Source organism: Dendrobium catenatum, unplaced genomic scaffold, assembly GCF_001605985.2.
Source record: "Dendrobium catenatum unplaced genomic scaffold, ASM160598v2 fragScaff_scaffold_156, whole genome shotgun sequence".
NCBI lineage: Eukaryota > Viridiplantae > Streptophyta > Magnoliopsida > Asparagales > Orchidaceae > Dendrobium > Dendrobium catenatum.
The window spans coordinates 9,338,137-9,356,052 of record NW_021318618.1 but is presented as its reverse complement, the minus strand read 5'-3'; the positions used below and the strand labels follow the sequence as shown (position 1 = coordinate 9,356,052).

At 34.7% G+C, this 17,916-nt stretch overlaps 1 protein-coding gene across 1 annotated transcript in view; it reads left to right on the top strand.

The window, feature by feature from the left end:
- The window catches only part of LOC110116225 (RNA-binding protein 39), a 79,264-nt gene that overhangs the window by 49,289 nt on the left and 12,059 nt on the right, over window positions 1-17,916 (top strand). Inside the window, exon 11 of the mRNA XM_020849760.2 lies at window positions 10,604-10,692. Within this exon, the coding sequence (XP_020705419.1) occupies window positions 10,604-10,692 (89 nt within the window). The remainder of the gene's footprint in view (window positions 1-10,603; window positions 10,693-17,916) is intronic.

Below are 17,916 nucleotides of genomic sequence, written 5' to 3'. Positions count from 1 at the left end.
TTGTATAACCTTGCAAATTGATTTTGAAAAATTTAGCATATCATAAGATTGTTGCATCACCTGAAATATGCTTATTTTAGACAAAAGAATATGATACTACTAAGCAAGGTAAGAGGTCAACTAAAACAAATAAAATTTATTGATAGAATTTAGACAAAATCAGCATCGGGTCATTCAATAGAATCAAACACTACTTAAAGAGGAAACCTGAACAAGAACACAAAAGGTCATGCAACACTACAAAATTACAAATACGATGGAAACTAGTGCATATCATGCTTGTCAACGGTGAATGATGCATCATAGCACAGAGTTACCAGTGGAGTCATGGCGCAAATGCGCAATGCGTACGGTGCACGCGCCATTTTGAACACAACACAGAATAAAAAACAATTAAAATAAAATAGAATAATATGCATGTAAATTATATTAAAATATTACTATATAGGTAGGCATTTTAATGAAGCTCATGACTCGAGACTCTTTAAATTTGTTTGGTATATCATGAAGATATTATTAGGATTGATGGATGAATTTTGATAAGTTCCATGTAAATTATATTGAGATGATCAAGCCCATGTTTAACTAAAGTACATACAAGTTGCTGCTAATAAAAGTTTTAAAATTGAAAAATACACCTTACCCACACAGATATTTTCCTTCATTCTTGGACTCAAACTTCGTTTCTTCTGCTTAGCATTTTTGCTAAGCTTATAATCTACTTGTAGCATGTGCATTTGCCCTAAACTTATAATCTAAATGAAAAAAAAGGCAAGCGGATCAATCGATTGACCAAAGCAAGAAGAAGGAGATCATTACCTAACAACGACCCTTGACTTCGGAGGAATCAGACGAGTTGACTATTGAAGGAATACGACGAAGCACACAGGATCTCTTAATTTTGTAATTAACAGATGGATGAAGATGAGCGTAATCACCCGGACGAACATGGAGCGGAAAAAGGAAGGAATACAAGGGATGAACAATAGGTGGAATTGCATGATGGTGGAATCTCATGCGGAATCGCGAAATCTCATGTGTTTGTGAGGGATCGGGGATTCGACTACGTGAGGGTTCATTCGAGTGCAACTAATAAATCAATAACTAATAAACTAATATTTATTATTATATTATTTAGAAATTAAAACTATATAAGAAAATCACAAAATAAAATCATGCGCGCCATGCACCATTGCCTGCACATGGCGCGTGCCAACTTGATCCTATGCGCCGCTGGCACCGTAGGTGTGCAGTGCTGCATCATACGCCATGGCGCACACCATTAACAAGTAAGATGCATACAATGAAATAGGAAGTGTCATCAAACTAGAAAGCGTACATGAAATAAGAACAGGCAGTAACACACAATTTACAAACTCACAAATGCTTGGATGAAACATGCACAAACTTTCCACATACTCCATTAATTAAATAAAAGAATAGTGCGAGAAAACACTAGCGCGTGTACATAATCATTTTATTGGGGAAAAGAAAGCTGGGAATAAATAAATGAAAAGTTTAGATTAGTAAACTAGTGAAGGATCATGCTTATCTCATGAAGTGTTTTGTAAAGGAAAAGATGGCAAAGTTTTATGCATTAGAACCTAAAATAAATGGCATTAATTCTAATAAAAGATATGAAGTGACTTAACCAAAGTATTCTAAAACTTTAAAAGTTGGGAAACAAATAAAGAAATATAATAAGAGCTAGATCACTTTATATGCCAAAGTGAAATAAATAGAAGATGCAAGCCATTAATTAATGTTGCATAATTTAGGGTGTGCCTTTGGGTGAGGCGCATGTAGAGCACCTTGAGGCTTGCACCTCATAACAAGTGAAAGTAGTCTATGTCTCAGTTGTTTGAATATTGATTTGAGGCGCACAAAACTACTTTAGTGGTTAGATGCAGTTTAACCTTCTTTCTTTGATAGCTAAAAGCCCAAGTGTCATTTTAATTAAACTTAGACCATTAAGAAAAACATGAATATGAAGTCACATGCATTAGGAGTCACAAAGGAGAGATTTGCCCAAGCAAGGAAGTTGTTGACTTTGTTGTTTAGCTGCATCCAACCAACAATCGCAATTTGAATAATTATAATAATAAGCATACAAGAAAAATCATAAACATAAATGTTCAAATTGAAGCTCTCGAGCCGTCGATCTTAAATCAGGCCCAAATGATTTCAAATTAAAGACCTTGCGCTGTTGATCTTAGATCCAGCTGGGATGAAATCCAATCCAAGACCTCATTCCATCGATCTTAGATCTGGCCGAGACGAAATTCAAGTGAAGTCCTCGCACTTCGGATCTTAGATTCGATCATGGAGAAATTAACGACAAATGCTGTTTGACTTCCCCTTGAAGGGAGGGGATGTCAGGAGGTTGTTGAAATTGCTCCAAAAGACTACCGACTTTTGTTGTTTTGATTATAAAAACTTGGAGCGCAACTAAATTGAAATTAAAATTCAATTAATTGAAAATTTGATGTAGACAAGGGGGGGGGGGTCAACCCATGTCCAAAATAATATGAATTTTGGCTTCCCTTGAGTCTATATGCTCAATCAAAATTGAGCTGAAATTTTAGCTCATTTATGAGTTGGACTTTAGTTCATTTATTGAACTAAGGGTTAGCTCATTATTAGCTAACATTTTAGTTCATTTATTATCTTACTTTTTATTAAATGTTATTTAGGTTTTTAAAGTCTTCTTTTATGATGTCTCTTGGGGTTCCAAAAAGGGCTTTTGGAATCCCAAGTTAGGTGTTTTGTATTCCCATGCATGACTCCTTGGTTTCCTCCATGGTTTCATTGCATTTGCCCCCTTGGATTCTGGCCGGCTGCTGGTTTCCCGTGCCTGGGCTCTTTCCGTGACCTTGCCCCCTTGGTTCCCGCTCGGCCTCCTTGGCTCCCGCGGCTACCTCTTCGGTTTCTTGGCTTGAGATTTATTTTTAGGTGTTTTAATGTTGTGATGTTTAGGTTCTTGTGATAATTAATGTAATGTGTCTCTTTGTATTCCCTTTCATACCTATATATATGGGGGATTTGTATTGTTTGAAATAGTTGAATATGATGTGATTTTTGGAAAAGTTTTAACCTGCGGGTTTGCTTTGGAAATCCTGCGGGCTCTTTCCACCGTTCTTCCTCATCCCCTCCGAAAATCCTGCGGGCTCTTTCCACTCTTTCTTCTCGGGCTTCTAACCTCTTTTGTCTCTCCGCAAGTGCCGCTCCACCTGTATCCTTCTTCTCCAAGTGCAGCAACTTTAGGGTGTCGTCATTTTATTTGGAGTCTAGTTTGTAAGTTTTTATTTATGTCAAATTTGAAATGTAAGAGTTTGTTCTCTTCTCTCTTCTCATCTTGAATTTCGTCTCAAGTTGTGTCTCGTCGTTTTTGTGTCATCCTCACCTCTCTTGTGCGGGCGAGGGGTATAGGCTCCCCTATATTTCTTGCCCCCACCAAAATTGGAGAGCAATCAAATCGAAATTAAAATTTATTTAATTGATTGATTGATTAAAAATAGAGAGCAATTAATTAATCTAAATTTTAAAAAATTAATTGATTAATTGAAATTTATGATCAATTGATTAATTGAAATTTAAAATCAGTTAATTAATTAAAATTTAAAAATCAGTTAATTAATTGAAATTTAAAATTCGTTGATTAATTGAAATTCAAATCATTTGATTAATTAAAATTAATTAATTGAAATTAGTTGATTAATTGAAATTCGAGAGCAATTAAAATTCGAGTGATCTTGATTAATTGAAATTCGAGAGCAATTAAAATTTGAGAATAGTTGCTTAGTTGAAATCCGAGAGATGAAATTTTAATGTTAATTAATTGTTAATTAAATTAGTCAATTAGTTTTAAAAACTAATTTGAGCTTATTTTGTTAGAAGTTTTTATTAAAAATAAAAAAAATTGTAGAAAAGTGATGTTATTTTTCACTAATCAATCCTAAGTACAAGCTAAATACTGAAACCACACTCTTTACACTAAAACTCAAGACTCGGACAAAATAACTCTCCAAAACTCTAAAAAAACACATGTAAGCTATCCAATGTTTCAAGTAAGCTCCTGTAGGTACATAGGTCCAAACACCTATAAGTGAAGAAACAAAAAAAATGATGAATGCTAAATCCAAACTACTGAAATAAGGAAAAAAACAGGGTACTGAAACAACTGCTCAAGCAAGAAAAGAACAAAGTGCTAAACTAAATTTCAACTACTGAAAAGAAAAGCAGGATACTGTAGCAGAAACACTAATGTCAAGTTAGAGCTACTAGTAAAACAATTGAAAACTAAGGTTTAGTGTTAAGCTAGCAAACAGCTACGAACTAAAAATAGTTGCAGTCAATCTACTACAAACTAAACTAACTAACCTTCTTCCTTATATGGCTATGCCGTAATACCCACTTTCAGGCCACTTCTAAACACAGAAGTCGTAAGACCTATTCGGAATAGTCGGGCATCTTCCAAAAAAGTTGTAAGAATTGATATTCTAGCTACTTTCAATGAAATAAGTAAGATCCACTTCTAAAACAATCGGTCTATTTTTTGTAGAAGTCGTAAGCGCAAACCAACACAAACTAACGAGCAACTTCTAAATGAAGTCATTAGATCCAAACTAAATCAACTACTAAGTATTCTAATAAATATATACCCCAAGCCACCTCTTAAAAACTACAACCCAAATCTAACCAGCTTAGTCTAGTCATAATTCATGAGAGGAGGCAACCCATGACTTTTAATCAAATTTACTGGATATTATGATTAACAATCAACAATGTTGTTGGTAGACTGAAATCTACGATATTTTCGGGACGACGGAACCATGGAATCTTGATCAGGATTACATCCATTTTCCCCTAAAACTTAGACTAAGAAAATCTAAAATTATTCATCCTTAATCAATAGTTCTCTCTTATGCGTTAAGATGTGTAATTATCTTTAAGTGTTTGTGCTCATGGGAAGTGAGGACCTAGATCTAAATAAACCCTAACATTACCCTCAGAGGAAATCTACTTAACTACAATCTAACTTAAGAAGAATGAAATCATATACCTGCATAGCGGGATTCATGCCGACACGTCATTTTTTTTAGCCAACAGTAGCGTGGTTTCAATGTTTAGCTTGTACTTAAGGTTGATTAGTCATTAGTGGAAAATGCATCTCTTTTCTTCTTCTTTTGTTCTTTAATTAAGAGTTCTCATCAAATAGGCTCAGATTTGGTTTAAAATTAATTGATTAATTTAATTAGCTTATTAATTAAAATTTAAATTTCATCACTATCGGATTTAAACTAATCAACAGCTCTTCGATTTTAATTGCTCTCAGATTTCAATTAATCAATAACTTTCATATTTTAACTACTCTCAGATTTTAATTAATTAATTTCAATGAATTAATTTTTATTAATCAATTAATTTCAGTTAATCAATTGATTTGAATTTTAATTAATCAATGGATTTTAAATTTCTATTAATCAATCGATCTTAAATTTCAATTAATCAATTGATTTTTTAAATTTCAATTAATAAATGCTTTCTCATCTCTAAACAATCAATCAATTAATTGAATTTTAATTTATATTTGATTTCTTTCCAATTTTCAATCAATTAACCAGTTAATTGAATTTTAATTTTAATTTAATTGTGCTATAGTTTTCAATTAATACAAGCTAAACATTGAAATCACACTTCTAAAAGTAAAACTCCTGACTCAGACAAAACAACTCTCCAAAACTCCAAAAAAATACTTATGTAAGCTCTCCAATATTCCAAGCAAGCTCTTGCGGGTACAAAGCTCTAGGCACTTGCAAGTGAAGAAACAAAAAAATTGATCAATGCTAAATCCAAATTGTTGAAACAAGGAAAAAGCAGCGTACTAAAACAATTTCTATAGCAATAAAAGAACCAAGTGCTAAACTAAGCTACAAGTACTGAAAGAAAAATAAGCACTGAAAAGAAAAGCAGTGTACTATAGCAGAAACACTAGTTTCATGCTCGAGCTACTAGTAAAATAATTGAAAACTAAGATCTAGTGTCAAGCTAGAAAACAACTGCAACTAAAAATACTTGTAGTTAAATCTACCACAAAAACTAACGTGCCTCCTTGCTTGTAGCGTTAGGTTATAAAACTCTCCTTCAGGCTACTTCTAAACATAGAAGCCGTAGGACTTATCCCAAATAGCCAGACATCTTCCAAAAGAAGACCTACTATTTGGGCTACTTTCAATGAAAGCCGTAAGACCCACTTCTAAAATAATCGGACTACTTCCTATAAAAGCCGTAAGCCCCAAATCAACTCAAACTAAAGGACAACTTCTAAATGAAGTCATTAAACCCAAACTAAATCAACTATTGAGTATTCTAATAGATGTAAACCTCAAATCACCTTTTTAAAACTACAATCCATATCTAACCACCTTACTACTCAGGATCTCTGAGAGAAGACAACCCATGTCTACTAATCAGATTCCCTAGGCACTCTGAATATTCTCGGGAGGAGGAGGCAACCCATGGTTTAAGTTGTGCATGAGAAAAGAAATCTAAAAATCTGTAGTGATAAAGATTGTTTAAATGAAAGTTTCTCGCTTAATAAGCTATGGTATCACAATTACAACCCTTGGTTCATGCCTTGAGAATCTTTAGACTAAGCCAGTGATGAGTTTGCGTTGTAATTACTATGAATGCTGCAAAAGATATGATAGCAAAAGGCTTGGGTGGAGATCAGGAAAACTGTAAGAAAATTTGGGAAATTATAGAAGAAAAATGGGAGCTTCAATTGTATTGATATTTGTATGCAACTATATTGTCTAAACTCTCAATATCAATATAATGATATTAAGTCCAATGATTAAACTTGACTTGCACCATTGCATAATTGTAATGATTGTTGATTCAATAGAGTGGGAAGATTGGTCTCCTGCATGCAGTTGTTAGAGACAAGGAAGGATTCTTTGAATTACAACATGCTAAAGACATTATAGCCAAATGTTCTGGTGGCAAGTAAAATCCTAGATTCTATGGACGCTCTTATTTGTTATTTGTTGGTGTAGTTGTTTAGATTTGTATATTATGCTGATCATGTTTTTTCTTTTAAAGTAATTAGGTGGTGGATTCAATTTGGATATGACACTCACAAATTGCAAATATTTGTAATAAAAGTATTTGGTCATACATGCTCATAATCGGTTTGTGAGCGAAATTGGAGCAATTATAATCAAATTCATTCCAAGAGAAGAAATTGCCTGGATGAGCTCATTGATTTATCTAATATATAACAAGATATTTGATGATATACATTTGAGTAAAATTTTGGAGGCTGATTAAGATCCCTTGATTTGTAATGTTGATGGGCTATCAGATGAGGAATTGTTTGTGAAGGATGAAAATGAAGTTTCACTATCATAATTATAAATATCTCAGTGTTGACTTTTTCGATGGTGTAAAGAACAATAACAACAAAAGTAAAAAAAGAAAGTAACATAAAATGTTAGTATAAAAATTTATGTAATAGAAACTATAAAAGGTCACTATAGTCTTTATTTTAAGTAATATTCATTTTGGAATTTATTATAAGGAAGAGGAAGATGATAAAGAAGATTGAGAGAATGACTTTAGAAATAAAGATGAGAGGTGCAAGAAAGCAATCAGCTATTACAATGTTTCTAATGAAGATCTTCTAAATGATTAGAGTGGTAGAGACTTTTGAATTTGAAGTCTCAAGTCATAACCAGTTTATTTTATGACAGGCTTACTTTTTATTTATGTGTCCTTGTTTATCTTAGATTTCTTGCTTAATTTTTGAGTGCTTGTATGACTTCTTATGATGATACATTGATACTTTTGGATTACTCTTAAATTCTTTATAGGTTAAGCTCAATTTCTTATGATGTTACATATTATTTTAAGGAAAATTGTGATAGAAAGTGGATGCAATTTCAACAAAATCAGAAAATGACACAAGAAATTTAGGAAGAAGAACGCACTAGAACACTTTTTTTATTGAAAGAATTATGAAGGAAAACACAAGATACAGTTGGATCTTCTGTTGGAGAGAAAGATCCGGTTCTCCCAAATCCCTAGAGCCCGCACAATCTAAGAAAAACTAATTTCAGCAAAACAAGCATACAAAAACTTGAACCCTAGGGTAAACCACCTACATAAAGCGTACAATAATAAGGAAAATCCCAAAACAGCCCCTTCATTTGAATTTTCCCTCCTAGCCACCCCCATCTCCCTTTGAATTATCCTCCTCGGCCCCACTCCAAGGGGGGAGGATCTTAATGCTACTCCCGCCTACTATAAACCATGGCTAGTCCAGAAGGAACCAACCATCAAATTTCTTTCAAATGCTTTATGTTATAGATTTTAAGTGATTTAATTATTTAATTTTGAGTGTTATGGTTCAAAATGCCTATAGGTTTATGCCCCACCTCATAAAAAGAAAATACATTATCTAATTTCACAATTTTCAAACCTTAGATGCAATATTCTATTATTATTAACAAAATAGAAATAGCTTAAATTTAGGAAAAGGAAAGGTAATGTTGGGAGAAAAGAAGAGAATTAAATTCAAGAAAACTATCGCCAACAAAAACAACAACAACATTAAAACTTTATTCCACTACATTGGGTCTACTGCATGAATCTTTTTTCTCTATTTTGTCCTATTATGTAATACAATGCATTAATTGATTTGTGTTATGATTGTTCAACAAGTTTTATACTGGTTGTTGACTACTTAACACAACCTTTAATTTTTTTCGTCTAGGACTTGCCACCGACAACAACATTGTTAAGAAAATTATGGCCATTAATAGGATTTCAGAAATCATTAAAAAGAAAAATTACAAAATCAATCAGTATTTTGAAATTATTTTTAATTTTTTCCATTATTTATTCCCTTCTAAATTAGAAGTTTAAGTAGCATTAGTACGCATTTATTCTTGGAGTGAGGTGTCTACATCCATTTCTATGAAGTTAAAAGGCAAGAAGGAACTATGAAATTAAGTGAAGGGCTAAGATTTTATAATAGTAGAATCACATGCCACTTTTTAAATAGTAATATAGATATATGAATACTTTGCATAATTATAATGGTGTGGGCATTTAAATGTATTTTCTGTGATGCTTATTCTTAGTGGATTATCATAGCTAGATATTAAGACAATGCATTGAAGCATGTGTTTGTATATGTGCAATATAAAAATCATCCTAAGTGCTTGCTTGCTTGCAATCATGGGTAGATGCTTGCGGATATGCACTATTAGAAATGCATTGAGAGGCGTGTAAGTGTGGCCTGCCCAACCTTTGATTTGTGTGCACGCACATGCAGCTGCATTAACGTAGTGTATGATGCACAAATACTTCTCCTCAAAGAGGCATGTCATGTCTGGCACCTATCCGACACCACACGTGTCTGACACGCCTCTAGCACGTGTCAGACGCGTCAAAAACATGTTCGATTAAAAAAATTATTAAAAACAAATTGGACAAGCGTGTTCGACACTCGTGTCTTAAATATATATTTTTTAAAATATAATATCTTGTATTTAAAAATTTTAATTATTGAAAATATAAAAACTAAATTTTTTATCACTAAATCAATCACCCGCACTTAATACCTCATTCATCGAATATTCTCATTTTCATTTCTCTTTGACGGGTCATTACTTTGGTTTCACAACAATGTCCGATGGCATCTCAACATAGATGTCTTATGTCGTTACATCATCGATATTTCAAAACCATCTCAACATTAAAGTCTGATACTACCTTGACATTGATACTCGACGTTAACTATTTCTACACCCACAACTTGACAGCTCATTTTTATCCGTCATCTTAACATTGACGACCAACGCCTTCTCAACATTGATGACCATTGCCCTCTTAACATCGACAACCAATGCCCTCTTAACATCGACGCCCGATACTTCATAACATCAATGCTCGACTCTCGACAACATTGTCTCTCTTCTCTCGATGTCTGATACACGGTATCGAAGCTCGACGTCTTAATGTTAATTATTTTTAGCACAAATTCTAGTTAAATGGCTTATTATTTCTTTTTTTTTTTTGATATTATATCTATCAATTTTCATACACTATTTTTAAAATATAAAAATTATAATATCGTGTCCAACCCGTGTCCGTGTTCTATATTTTAATAATTGACTTGTTTTGTGTCTGTGTTATGTCGTATCCGTGTCGCCGTGTTTGTGCATCATAGAATGTAGTAAAAAATTGCATAGGGAAGACATGTGCATGTACGCATACTTTTGTACATGGATATGCTCATACGCATATGCAGTTGTATATTGTGACTTGCACATCTCGGCAATACATGCATAAAGAAGATGTATTATGAAGGCGTGTGTGTGTATATATATAATGTTTGTAACTATGCTGGCATGCATGTGCATATGCTTGTCATTTTCAGTAGGCTTTACCTTCTTTCATGCATTTATATCTATAAAACATGCAAGTTTGTTGCACATATGTTCTTACGGATGGATCCAAGCATAATTTATCTGTTTTAGTAGATTCTTGTGCCTTAATATGCAAGTAACTTGTAATTTTAATGTTTTCATTCCAGACTGATCCAGATTTTGATTTGGATATTAAAGAAGACGTGCAAGAAGAGTGCTCAAAGTTTGGTACGGTAAAGCACATCTATGTGGAAAAGTAAGAAATAATTGTTCACACTTCTTGCACTTGGTTTTTGTATTCTTTTTTTTACTCTGAAGCAATTCATTGTGTCATTTCTATGAATGTTAGTGTTGCCTAATGAGTTGTGTGTTTTGAACCTAACACCTTGAAGCAAGTTACCAATATGATTATTGATGAGTAGGTTTGTTCTAGAAAATCTTGCACTTTATTCTTTATTTGTTTTATAAAGCATGTATTTTATAACTTTGATTGTTACGTACTTATTAAGAGTTTAGTCGTAGAAAATTCATGTGTCAGCACTATGACGGGATGAGAAAAGTAATAATTAAAATTGAAACTTCTAAGCTTTGATACAGCATAATGAATTTAGAAACCCAAACTCAATTTCTGTGTAAAATTTAATAACGGCCAAACTGGTTTCTACTAAAATTATGTCAAATGTTGATGGAAAGAAGGAAAGAAAAATGCAATACCTTCTTAATTTTGCTAGAGAAATATGAGCTTAATTTTTTGTGAAAAATTGTTGCTAGATTTAATCAATCTTAAATCAGGAAAACATTTGTTTCCTAATTGCAGCAAAATTTATTAGAAGGTTTTAAATCAAAATCCTATCTACAGCTTCTTAAATCTGCGACAGATTTGTTTCTGAACATAGTAAAATTTATCACAATGTTTTAAATCAAAACTCCATCTACTTTTCTGAAACAAAACCCACTACCTTATCTTATAAAAGCATGATTAGAAGTCACTTGTTGACTAATGAAAAACATATCTGTAGTTTTTTGGTAGAAGTCTGCTTTTCTTAACTTAGGCTATCAACTCCATAAAAACATTCCACCAGTCTTCCCTTTCAATCTTGATGACTATCAGAAGGTTTTCGGGGATTGAAGCTTGGAAGTAGGTTAGAAGATTGCAAGTCGAGGATCTTCTCAGGTGGTCCCTAGGAGACTAACGGTGATAGAGACTGATGATGAGACTGCTGGAAGAAATTGATTGCAATAGGGACAATGACAGTTGGGAGTGAGCTTTGCACCATATTTCTCTTGGAGTCTTGGTAGCTAGCAATGCAAGGTTTTGGGTGTTGGTGGTTGGAGACTGTGACATACTGAGATGGTGAGAGTGTTTGGTGGCATGAGCAAAAGAGTGAAGTTGGTGGATAGTAAGGAGGATTGAGGACCAGTGTTTTCTATGTAGTTGAAGAAGGAAAGAAGTTGACAAAAAAAGTGTTAAAGGAAAAGGATAAATTTTATTTTATATAATAATATATTGTGTTGATATTGGCTTACTCATGCAATCAAGGATTACCATTCTAAGTTTTATTTTTCTATATTTTTTATTTATATGTTTTGGACTCTATGTAATTTAGACTATTTTTTTTTTTTATTATGGTTACCCTATGATGGAAGTCAACCAATGATCTTGCTAGATTGGTGCTCTTAGGAATATCTCTCCCTATCCTTCACTTTGTCTCTTTTGTTTTTCCCTTGGTGGGCTGCTGGTTTATCCCCTCATGGGCCTTTTTTCTCCTCGGCTTTTCCCCCTAGCTGCTGTCCCTTCGGTTTGAGCAGTTGTCCCTTCAATTTTTGTGCCCATTAATTGCTATATTAATGCCTCGTTTACCCCCTAGCTACTATCCCTTCGGTTTGGGAAGCTATCCCTTCGGTTTTTGTGCCCATTAATTGCTATATTAATGCTTCGTTTACCCCTAGCTCATGTCCCTTTGGTTTTTATGCCCAATAACCGTTGTATTAAAGCCTCGTTTTTCCCCTAGCTGTTGTCCCTTAGGTCCCTGTTTGATGCGATTTTCAAGGGAATTCTACTGGTTGTTTGGGTGGTGCTTTAATTATCTTGCATTAAATATTTTTTTCCCTTTCCCCCCTATATATAGTGGCTGTTGCCCTGCAGTTGGAAGGAGTTTTGGTGAAGAATTTGCATACAAATCTACGGGTCTTTTAGCTTGCGAGGCTGCCTCTTTTCTCCTTCCCCTCTCTTACTTCGTCTCGGTCTTTTATCTCTTCTTCTCTATCCACGGTTCCCCCCCCCCCCCCCCCCCCCCCCCCCCCCCCGCTTCCCTCCTTCCCATCTGTATCCTTCTTCTCTTGTGACCTTGGTGGTGTCTGCTGCCATGTTTTGGTTGGTATTTGCCGGATTGTTCCTGTGGTGGTTTCCGTGATAGATCTATCCTTTGAGCACCTATCATTTATAATTCGAGCATTGCATGTGAGGTGACCGCTCGTTGGTAGTTCTGAGGGTAGCTTTATTGTTGTTTCTTTTTATGGATTTTATAAGTTGTTTTCTAGAACTTGTTTCTATGTTTAGAATGTTTCGTCTTTACTGAAAGGAAGAAGTTTTTTAATTGTTTTTCTAAGTGTTCTCCATCATATATTTAGAAACTTAGGTTGCACCAATTTGGTATCAGAGACCTTGGTTGTCGTTATAATCTTCCTTTCTTCTTTATAAAAATATGGATAATCATCAAGCTAAATGGCAATGCATGTTTATGCAACAACTGGTTAAGCTACAATAACAAATGGAAGCAATGACTAATACCTTGGCCGCACTAAGTCGAAAATGCAAACCTATTTTGAAACAAAATGCGGGATCCAGTAAGGTGAAATCTATATTCCAACGAGCGGATTCTAGTTATTTGCAAAACTTACTTTGGAGAATGCTATTAATGAAGTTGGTTCTTCAATTAATATTGATTTAGTTCATGATCTTAGTTGTAAGTTGCCATGTTTTTCTTCTGGGAAGCAGCATCCTAAAAAAAAAGAAATGCGGCCAGATTATGCTCTTCAAGATGCTCAGTTTACCATTTATCCATTCAATGATATTGTGGATAAATTTGGGCTCAAATAACAGATAAAGTTGAAGTCGTGAATAGGTTGGTAGCATGTGAGAAACAATGTTTTAAAAGAAAGAGTAAGGTGCAAAGACTGACTAACAAAGAGATGCAAGACCATGAAAGACACAATGGAGAAGTTGTTATTCTTGAAAGTTGATCTGATGAAGTGACATTGCAGTATGTTGATCAACCTGTGTGCTGCAAAATGCTGCTGATTGAAGTAAACATAGAAGAAGAGAAGGTGAGACAGCCAGAAGAACTGTAATTGTGGACAACGTCCATGGAGGAAGCTGCTGATACAAATTTTATAGCTCATCAAAATATTGAAGGGAACATGCATCTTATAGAGGATGAACAACTTGAATTGATGAATCTAGCTGTGTCAAGTAAATGTTTATCATCCATTATTTTCTTTGACAAGGATACTTTGGTTAGAAGTATTCTATCAAAAGATGTTGAGATTTTTGAAAGAGTTGGTTCAATCACATATCATGTAAAACCTTATTTTGAGAAAAATACTTCCATTATTGAAAAGATATTAATAGGTGCTGCTAAAAGCAAACAGTTGTGTGGGACTTTGTCCACTGTTCCTGATAAAGTTGTAGATATCCGTACTACCCAAACAAAACAGAGTGCACCGACGACTCTTGGTTAGATAGAATGACGTCCCCTTGACTGACTGTTGAAGATGTGAAGCTGCAACATTGTCATCCTGATACCTATCATCGAATGACTGAGGCATTCTCATCAGGAGATGAGATTCTTGCGCCAGGGGAGAATTGATGCAATCAAGGATTATCATTCTATGTTTTATTTTTCTATGTTTTGGACTCTATGTAATTTTGACTCTATGTTTCTTTCTTTCTTTCTTTTTTTTTTTTAATTATGGTTACCCTATGATGGAAGTCAACTAATGATCTTGCTAGGTTGGTGCTCTTAGGGATGTCTCTTCCTATCCTGCACCTTATTTCTTTTGTTTTTTCCTTGGTGGGCTGCTGGTTTATCCCCTTGTGGGCCTTGTTTTCCTCAGTTTTCCCCCTAGCTGCCGCCCCTTCGGTTTGGGCAGCTGTCCCTTTGATTTTTGTGCCCATTTACTATTGTATTAATGCCTTGTTTACCCCCTAGTTATTGTCCCTTCAGTTTGGGAAGTTGTCTCTTTGGTTTTTGTGTCAATTAATTGTTGTATTATTGCCTCGTTTACCCCCTAACTGTTGCCCCTTTGGTTTTTGTGCCCATTAACTATTGTATTAATGCCCATTTTCCCCCGAGCTGCTGTCCCTTCGGTCCCTGTTTGCTGCGGTTTTCAAGGGAATTCTTGTGGTTGTTTGGGTGTTGCTTTAATTTTCTTGCATTAAATATTTTTTCCATTTTCCCCCTATATATAGTGACTATTTTCCTGCAGTTGGAAGGAGTTTTGGTGAAGTATTTGCATACAAACCTGTGGGTTTTTTAGCTTGCAAGCTAGCTTCCTTTCCCCTTCTCTATTGCTTCGTCTCCGTCTTTTATCTCTTCTTCTCTATCCACGGTTCCTGCCCCATTTGTATCCTTCTTTTCTTGTGAGCTTGGTGGTTTCTGCTGCCATGTTTTTGGTTGGTATTTACTGGATTGTTCTAGTGGTGGATTCCAGGTTAGATCTATCCTTTTAGCACCTATCCTTTATATTTTGAGCATTGCATGTAAGGTGACCGCTTGTTGGTTGTTTTTAGGGTAGGCTTGTTGTTGTTTCTTTATGTTTACGGATTTTATAAGCTGTTTTCTAAAACTTGTTTTTATTTTTAGAATGTTTCTACTTTACTGAAATGAAGAAGTTTTCTAATTGCTTTTCTAAGTGTTCTCCATCATATATTTAGAAACTTAGGTTGCACCACTTACTTTGTATAAATGTTATTTAATATTATAATATATTGTGTTATTATTTATTGGCTTACTTTTGTATAAATGTTATTTAAAATAATAATATAGTGTTATTATATAGGAGTTAGGTTAATGTGTCATACTTTAAAACTATGGGAGAGAGTTATGGAGCATAGATTGCGGCGTGACACCAATGTTTCTCAAAATCAATTTGGATTAATGCCAGGTAGGTCTACTATGGAAGCTATACATTTTTTGAGAGGTTTGATGGAGAAGTATAGAGAGAACAAGGAGGATCTATATATGATTTTTATTGATTTAGAGAAAGCATATGATGAAGTTCTAAGAGAAGTGCTATGAAGAGTTCTACATAAGAAAGGGGTTAATAATAATTATTTTCAAGTCATTAAGGATATGTATGCAGGAGCTGTTACTTGTGTTCAAACACAAGATGGTTTGACCAAGTATTTTCCTATTTCAGTTGGATTACATCAAGGACCAGCGTTAAGCTCATATCTTTTTTGCTTTAGTCATGGATGTTCTCACTAAACATTTGTAAGAGGTTTGATGTAGGACATAAATGCAAAAATGATTGGAATAAGAAATTTGCACGTTTTAAATTTAGAGAAACAATAATAAGCAAAACTTATATTGATTTAAACGATAAGATTAAATACTAAGGTGATAAAATAAGCTTAGGTCATAAAATAGTTAATTAATATATTGTTACATACATGGAAGGTTTTCAACAAAAGCCCTATGCTAACAATAAGATTAGTCACTATGCAAGGGTCCGTCACTCAACTCCCTAAATGACTATGCTTTAGCGGAGGGATCAACAAGAATCTTTGCGAATCAAACTATAAACCACAATTGAAAGGTGAATTAGGAAGATATAAGAGTAGGAGGAAAAGTTCATCCAAGGGAAAGACAAGTACGGAGCTCCGGCATAGTCGTTTGGATGCTTGGAAATGAATGGACAGCGGCATGATCCTCCTAGCTATCTTGGGACAGCATTTTGGCATCTGTAGATCTTGGACAGCAGTTTTGATACTTGGAAAAATTCTGGACAGCAAGAATCTTGGCTGGAATTTTCTGGCCGGGGTCTTGGCTGGAATTTCTGAAACAGCAAGGAGAGGTCTTCAAATAACGATTTTGGACAGCAGTGTGGATGTTGAGACAGAAGGACAGCCACTTTTCTTGGCTGAAATTTCCCAGTTCGCAAGCAGGAGCTTCAGGAAAATAGAGAGAATTGTGGAGGGAAACTTGGGTTGTAGGGTAGGGTTGATGTGGAGAGGTGGCGGCTGGATTTGGGGAAAGATTAAGGGAATTGATTTGAGAGCTTAATGGAGAATTAATTAGACAGGGGAGATAGGGTGGGCCGGCCATGCATGGGGAGTTAATTGGGGAATTTATGATTCCTTCCAAACTTAAGTTACTAAATGTGGAAAGAGAATTAGATAGAAAATCTCTAATCAATTTTAGATTTGAGAGGATTTGGGAGTTTCCAAAAATAAATCAATCTCATTAGGAAGGGATTTCAAATTGAATTAAATTGAAATTTGAATTCTTTCTAAGTTAAAATGATCTAAATTAGGAAAAATATTTAATTCTTTTCCAAATGAGAGGTTTTTATTTTGGAAAGCATTAAGGAGGTGGGGACGAGGAGGGGCCGGCGACATCATGGGGAATTGGAGAAATTTTGGTAAGGTTTTGATACTTAAGTGGAATTCTCAACTTAAGGAAGAGTTTAATTCCAATTTAATTCAAACTTAATTTAGATTTGATTTAGAAACTTTCTTAAAATAGGATTCTATTTTAGGAAATGTTTCAAAATTCAAACTTGATTTGAATAATTGAAATTGAAAAGCTTTCCCAAAAGAGGTTAAGTAAGAAAGGAAAGTATTGATGAGGAATTTAAAAATTTGGAAGCAAGGGGCAGGGGCTATGACCGGCAGCTAGGTTAGGGTTTTGGTATGGGGGCAGCGGCTAAGGTTGGGAGGATGTTGGATGGTGGTGTTAGGCCGGCGACTATGGGGAGGGAAGGGAAGGCTGACCGTGAGGTAGATGAGGAAATGGGGAGGGGCTTTGCCGGCGGTGGAAGGGAAGGAAGAAAAGAAGATAGGGAAGAAAATAACCATGAACCCAGACTCTTCCAAGGTTGGTGGGTGATCCGTTTACCCTCTCCTAGGATTTTCTCTCCAAAGCTCTCAAGCTCTCACACAAACACAAGATTGCAGAAAATTTTATTATCATTCATTCATTCCCCTCAAAAGAAACATATGGTGCTTATATATAACCTCCTACAATGAAAGGGAAATAAAAGACCACATTGCCCTAGGGCGTACATACGACAAAGTCCTTAAGGGCAAAATAGAAAAAGTTACTAAAACAAATACATAAAGCAAATAAATAAAACAAATACACATGAATACTCAAAAGTAGATTGGCGCGATCGAGGCCGTCAATCATCGATCACGTCTCTGAAAGACCTTTCATGATCTGATGTCCGCATCAAGGTTCTACCCTAGTGTATGCTT